At 47.7% G+C, this 6,538-nt stretch overlaps 1 protein-coding gene across 1 annotated transcript; it reads right to left on the bottom strand.

The window, feature by feature from the left end:
- Positions 1-815: 815 nt before the first annotated feature.
- Positions 816-6,308, bottom strand: TMEM247 (transmembrane protein 247). The gene is made up of 3 exons (XM_007970747.3): positions 5,656-6,308; positions 4,617-4,982; positions 816-1,174 (listed from the first exon to the last, which is right to left on the bottom strand). Exons 1-3 carry the CDS (start codon positions 5,770-5,772, stop codon positions 854-856), a joined length of 804 nt encoding a protein of 267 aa, XP_007968938.3. The 5' UTR covers positions 5,773-6,308; the 3' UTR covers positions 816-853.
- Positions 6,309-6,538: the final 230 nt, after the last annotated feature.

Here is a 6,538-nt window from a genome sequence, read left to right as displayed (position 1 = left end):
TCCTTTTTAACCATATGCTGTCTGAAGGCCAGCTGTGTACAAGTCTGCTCAGGCCCAGTGCTAAATGAGGCCTGGCCAGTGGCCTGGTGATGGTATCCTGCCATGTTGGCACAGCTGGAGGGAGCTTGGGAGTCTTGGCTCCTGTATTAGTTTCCTGTGGCTGCTGTAACAAACTGCTACAAACTTAATGACTTAAAATAACACAGACTTATTCTCTTACAGTTCTGGAGGTCAGGAGCCTAACATGGGTGGCAGGGCTGGGCTCCCTCCAGAGGCTCTAGCAGAGAATCCTTCTATTGCCTTTTCTGGTTTCTAGAGGCTTCCCACATTTCCTGACCCACAGCCCCGAGTCATTCCGGCCCCTGCTTCCACGGTCACGTCTCCTTTCTGACTCACACCCTCCTGCCTCCCTTTTACAAGGGCCCTTGTGACTACCATGGGCCGACCTGGATAATCTGGGATCATTTCCCCACTGCAAGGTCCTTAACGCAATCACATCTCAGCCTCTTTTGCCATATGAAGTATTCATGGGGATTAGGACATGGACATCTTTGCAGAAGATGGGGGCGGGGGCCGCTCCCAAGCCGATCACAGGCTTCCCACCCCTCAGAGGTCTATGAACACGAGCAGATGTGCTGAAACCTAAGCCAGCTTGGTCATGATGTACTTCTAGGGTTCTGGAAAGGTATTCTAAACACTCCTTCCCTGCAGATATCTCCCTGACTTGCTAACATCTGATATCTTCCTCTTGGGATAAAGCATCGTGTCCACAGTGAGAACTCAGGCTCTGTATAAGGGGGCATCAACATGTTTCTTCACTCTCAGGGGTAAATGACTGACAGCAGGGCCCTTCCTAAGAGTGGATTCTGACTGAACAGAGGCACAAAGTGAACAAATGTGGTGCCTGGGAGGCTGGGATCATGCACTGATAACACTCTAGCATGGCAGGGGCAAGGGTTCCCAGTGATGGAGAGAGCAAAAGCACTTGGAAGTATGACCAGAAAGTTTTAATCAAACAGAGCAAAATGGCCACGATGCAGAACAGGTAGTGCTTGGCGAAGAGAAAGAAGACCATCTCCTTGGTGACATAGATGATATGAATGAAGATGAAGCAGTACAGGAACATGGCAAACTGGTTCTGGGGCAGCAGGAGGTTCTGGAGGCCTCCTGAAAACTGTGGGGGAGAGAAGACAGTGGAGATGGTGATGCCACTGTTGGCGCCAGGCAGATCTAGGTTCAGTCCTGCTCTGTCCCTGCCTGTATGTGACCTCAGGTCATCATCTTCACCTAAGGAAGGGGTAATAGTGCCTATTTCCAAAATCATGAGGGCTGGGCAAGGTGGCTCATACCTAGAATCCCAGTACTTGGGGAGGCCAAGGTGGGAGGATTGCTTGAAGCCAGGAGTTTGAGACCAGCCTGGGCAATGTAGTGAGACCCCTGTCTCTATAAAAAGATTTGAAAATTAGCCAAATGTGGTGATGTGTGCCTATAGTCCCAGCTATTGGGAGGCTGAGGTGGAAGGATCACTTGAGCCCAAGAGTTCAGGGTCATAGTGAACTAAGCGCATGCCACTAACTTCAGCCTAGGTGAGACAGCAAGATCCTGTTTCTAAAAAAATAAAAAAATAAAAGATCACAGGAGGAAAACTGAGATAATGAAACATTCCTAGTCAGGCAACTAGCACATAGAAGGAACTCATTATTTTTCACTTTTTGAGCTGCCCTTATCCCTCCTGACTGGGGCACCAGGCCACCACCTTCCTTTCTCTTTACGGTCTGTACTGCCCATTGGAGTCACACACGTGGGCCTTCTCTCTCTGACTCCAAGAGCCTCACATCTGGATCTTGGGTCTTGGGAGTGTTCTCTCACAGTGCCCTGACATTCAACCTAGTTTCCTGGACAGTGGCCCAATAACACAGTGTCCCTTGCGTATAAATGACTGTTTCCGATTCCCTGGGTCCTGACACACATCACGTGCGTCAGTCCATGGTCCTTCAGTCCAGAGTTTGGTCTTTCCTGGAGGCAGGTGCTGAGAGATTGGTGATGGGGTCTCCCTAAACCCTCAGAATATTTGGGCTGGGGGAAAGCAGCTTGAGTTGTCTGGCTAATTATGCCTGCGGGTTGCTCTTTTCTTGAATCTATATAATTGGGGCCCAACAGTCTTCATTTTAACTGTAGAAAGCGTCAATGTATAAGTAAGGCAAAAGCTGATACTATGTTGATCATAGTTAAGAGGGCATAACCCATGTATTATTTTTAAAAATATTTGTAAAAATCATGCCATATTTTTTGGAAAGCACCAGGTGGCAGGGACCGAGATGCCCTAAACTAGCTAGAAACACACTCAAAGAGGTATTTTTAATTCAATAAACTCTGTCTGTCCATCTATTTACCCTCCCAGAAAAAGAGAAGAGGGGAAGCTTCAACGTCAAGTCAACTCTCCAATTTTTAGTAAATGCACAAAAAGTAAACACTTTTGTAAACTATTGCCAAAGGCTGGGGGATGAAGACACATTACTGTTGAAACAGCTACATAAAATGTGAGGGCAACTAGACCAAACTGAGGGGACAGAAAATGACTCTGGTGATGCTGCCTCTAAAATGAATAGCTAGGAAAGTTGGAGACCAGAGAAAGCAATCCAGTGTTCTAATGGGAATGGAGGGCGGGGCTGACCCGACGGTTCTCTGCAGGCTCAGTATGGCTCTGGATCCCTGGACTTTGCCACCTCTTTGCAGTCTGCGCGTTTCAGTCTGAAATGCTGATAGGTGATCATTATGACTTTCATTAAAAAAATGTGCTTGTGAAACCCTTTAGACTTTTCAAAATACTTTCAATGTTCTATTTTTTGAGCGGAAGAGAGATAGAGATAGGACTATATACCAAAGATTTTCATCTCATCCAGGGAGGAGAAAGATTTTCAAACTAAAAAGGGGGGAAAATAAATATGGTTGGAAGGAGACACAGGCCAAAGGCATAGTTACAATATCATATCTGCTTTAAATAGTTTCAGGCTCCACTTTGTGACAGATTTTATCCCAGGCTACTGAGAAAAGTCACAAGTTTGGAAATGGAACTTAGAATTCAAGAATATTAGGAAGTGCGCTAAAGTCCAAGCAATAGGCAAATATTTTCTAGACTTTTCAAAAAGGGGGTGGGGGCAGGGGAAGATTCTGGAAATCCCAGTTCGGTAAGCTTGACTGAATTCAGTGAAATCATTTCACATATAATGAAGCAGGTATTTTGTGAACAGAAAAAAAGATAATTGTTTAGGAAGCCAGCATGTGTTCATTGAGAACAAATGATGCAAAACCAACCTTACTTCTTAAAAAAACAAAAACAAAAACGGGACTAGTCAATTGGGGAAATGCTATAGGTGATATAATATCTTAATTTTAGGAAACCATTTGACAATGCCTCTCCATTTTTTGGATAAGGTGGAGAAATGTTGGCAGGATAAAATGTAACTCAAGGGTGATGATTAATGAGACATTGCCAACCGATAGACAGACATTTAGTGGTATTTACTTTAGGTCATATCCTTCTCAACAATTACAGCAGTGACTGACTTGGATAAAGGCAGAAGGCACGTTCTCAGAACTGAGGATGACTCAGAGCTGGGAAGCACAGCTAATACATCACATCCCAATAAAACTGAAAAATGATAAATGTATGTTGTTGCATTTGGGTCAAGAAGTGAATTGCATGAGTACATAAAAATGGTAATAGCTAACATTTATTGAGTGCCTACTTAATGTGCTGGGCTAACTGCAAAGTGCCTTGCATGTGTTCTCTTATTGAATCCTCACAACAACCCTATGAAGTAGGTACTGCTTCATGGATGAGCAAGCCAAAGCTAAAAGAAATCAGTAATTTGCCCAGTGTCAGGGAGTTTATACCTGGTATTTTAACCCAGGACTTTCTGACTTTAAAGCCCAGGAAACACTGCTTTAAACATCTTCCACTATTGAATGCTTACGATAGCCTAACCACTGTGCTAAGCTCTTCACGTCCCATTTAATCTCAAGTCGGGCATTCTTATCCCCCTTTAATACAGATTAGGGAAGAGTGGTGTACTTCTTGTGAAGAGATGGCTGTTTCAGTTGACTACAAGGCAGTATGATCCAACAGAATAAACATAGCCCTGATCGGGGAGGTGATGGTTCTGTCAAAATCCACTGGCCAGGCTGCAGTGGGGATTCTAGGTCTAGCCTCCAGGCACCAAATTTTAAGAGATGCAGAGAGGACTTCTGAGCGGTGGAAGAGGGAGGAAACGTTGAAGACTTTTCCTTGAAGCTACCAAAAATGCTGCTGGGTGGGCGATGTGGTTCTGGGGCACCTCCCAGCCTCAGCTCTCCTTAGAGAATCACATCTCAGCTTCCCGTGGACGCTCTGTTTAACAGAGCTGGCCAGGTAGAGTAGCGAGCTTTAAGTCAGTGAGCCAAGACAGAGAGGGCTGGAGACCGCCCATGTGGATGCTCAGCCCCTTTCAGCCGAGATCCAGGATCTGCAGGGTGGGATGCCGTGCAAACCAGGGAAGGTGGGCGCCTGCTCTAGGCCCCAAGGGACCGCAGCTCCAGGCCTCCCTCCTCCCAGCGCCCCTTTCCTTGTCACCCACCAGGTGGGGTGCTGCCTCTTGCTGCAGCTGCTCCATCACCACCTCGTGCTGCCGCTCCCGCTCCCTCTGCAGCTGCCCCATCACCACCTCGTGCTGCCGCTGCCGCTCGTTCTCCTCATGCAGGTACTTGAGCCGTGTGAGCTCAAACTCCATGCGCACCTTCTCCAGCTCCATCTCGGGATTGCGCTCAGTCCCAGGGGCCGGGGGCAGCTCTGCGGGTTTGGGTCCGTCACCTGCCTGGCCTTTGGTGGCAGGGCAGGACTTGGGGGACAGCGATTTAAGCGGCCCTTGGCAGCCTCCGTCCTCACAAGCTTCCATCTCTTCCAAGTAGTCATAGGAGGAGTCTGGCTTCTGGGACTCTGCCTCCTGGGGCAGGGGAAGCAGGGAGAGGAGGTACTATAAGGAGTCAGGATGGGGCTGTCCCCGACCCCATGGAACTCCCGCAGCCCCAGGAATTGAAAAGATCTAGGCTGAATTCTTATTAGAAGTGCTCTTACCCAGAGTTGTCAGGACCTGAGGGTCAAGAAGGAGAGGACAAACTAGCACCAAGTAATGGTGCCCTAAAGTTGCAGGTGGAGGCACTGGGAGTTGAGTAGATGGATGTCCATTTTCCCAGTGATTTTTCAGATCACCAAAGAGGCAACTTCCGGGCCCATCCTCAACTCTACCTGACTTTGAGATCAGTCAAAGGGAGAAAGAAACCTAGGGTCTGAGTTGAGAGAACCTAAATATTTGGGGACCAGGAAGAGGGCTATGGTGGGGAGCCAGGTCCTATCCACCCAGCAAGGGAAGGGCCCCAAGTGGGGAGGTAGATGGAGGAGACCAAAGCCATCTTCATGTGACTTCACAATCTTATGGAGGGCTACCTAGTCCCTGGTGACAGCTGGGTGCCAGTTACAGGGGTGGGGTACCTGTCACCTGATGTTCTTGGCAGCTGTCTGGAACCTCAAAGTATTCAGCTCCTATCATGTGTTCCTACAGTATTCTTGCTCCCCCTGACGGAATAGGCGGGGTCAGTGAGACACAGCAGCCCCCTTACCAGACAAGCCCTTGGCTTCCCTTCAGACTTGGAGTCACCAGGCACCATCTTGGGGAAGGTTGGGCAACTTTCTCCCGCACCCCGGGCTTCCATCATCTCCCTGTCCTCTGCTGCCATCCAGAAAACCAGAACGCTGCCAGGTGGGGTCACAAGACATCATTTGAGGTGCTGACATTTGGCCTCACCAGATTCCACAGCCTGGCCACCATCACAATCCCGTGTCCTCATAATAACCTACATTCTACAAGTTGCTAGGGCCCCTTTGGTGGAGGGTGTGACACCTTTGAGGTGCTAACATGCTAACATTAAGAACTGCAGGATGGGCCTTTCCTGCCCATAAGGATTGCTTTAAAAACTAGAGTTCCACCTTGTGAAACTCAGAATTCCACCATTTGAAATCTGTTCCCTTGGGTTCCTTTTTAAAATGAAGATTGTGTTGGGATAAGTCTCAGCTCCACAAACCCTGTTATGGGCTAAACCAGGTCCCCCTCTTTTCCCAAAATTCCTGTGTTGAAGTCCTAACTCCCAGCCCCCAGTACCTCAGAATGGGACCTTATTTGGAGACAGGGTCTCTATAGAGGTGATTAAGTGAAATTGAGATCATTAGGGTGGGATCCTAATCCAGTATGACTGGTGTCCCTGTAAGAAGATGATGATGTAAAGACAAGGGATAAAATGGCCATCTACAAACCAAGGAGAGATGCATTGTATTAGGGTTCTTCAAAGAAACAGAACACAAAATGACATTTGTTACACAGAATTGGCTCATGCAATTATGGAGGCTGAGGAGTTTTATGATCTCCCATCTGCAAGCTGGTGCCCCCAGAAAGCGGGTGGTATAAATTCCAGTGAGTGCAAAGGCCTGAGAATCAGGAGCACTGAT

Source organism: Chlorocebus sabaeus, chromosome 14 (genome assembly GCF_047675955.1).
Source record: "Chlorocebus sabaeus isolate Y175 chromosome 14, mChlSab1.0.hap1, whole genome shotgun sequence".
NCBI lineage: Eukaryota > Metazoa > Chordata > Mammalia > Primates > Cercopithecidae > Chlorocebus > Chlorocebus sabaeus.
Note: the sequence above shows the minus strand (reverse complement) of the source record. Positions and strands in the feature narration are given on the sequence as shown.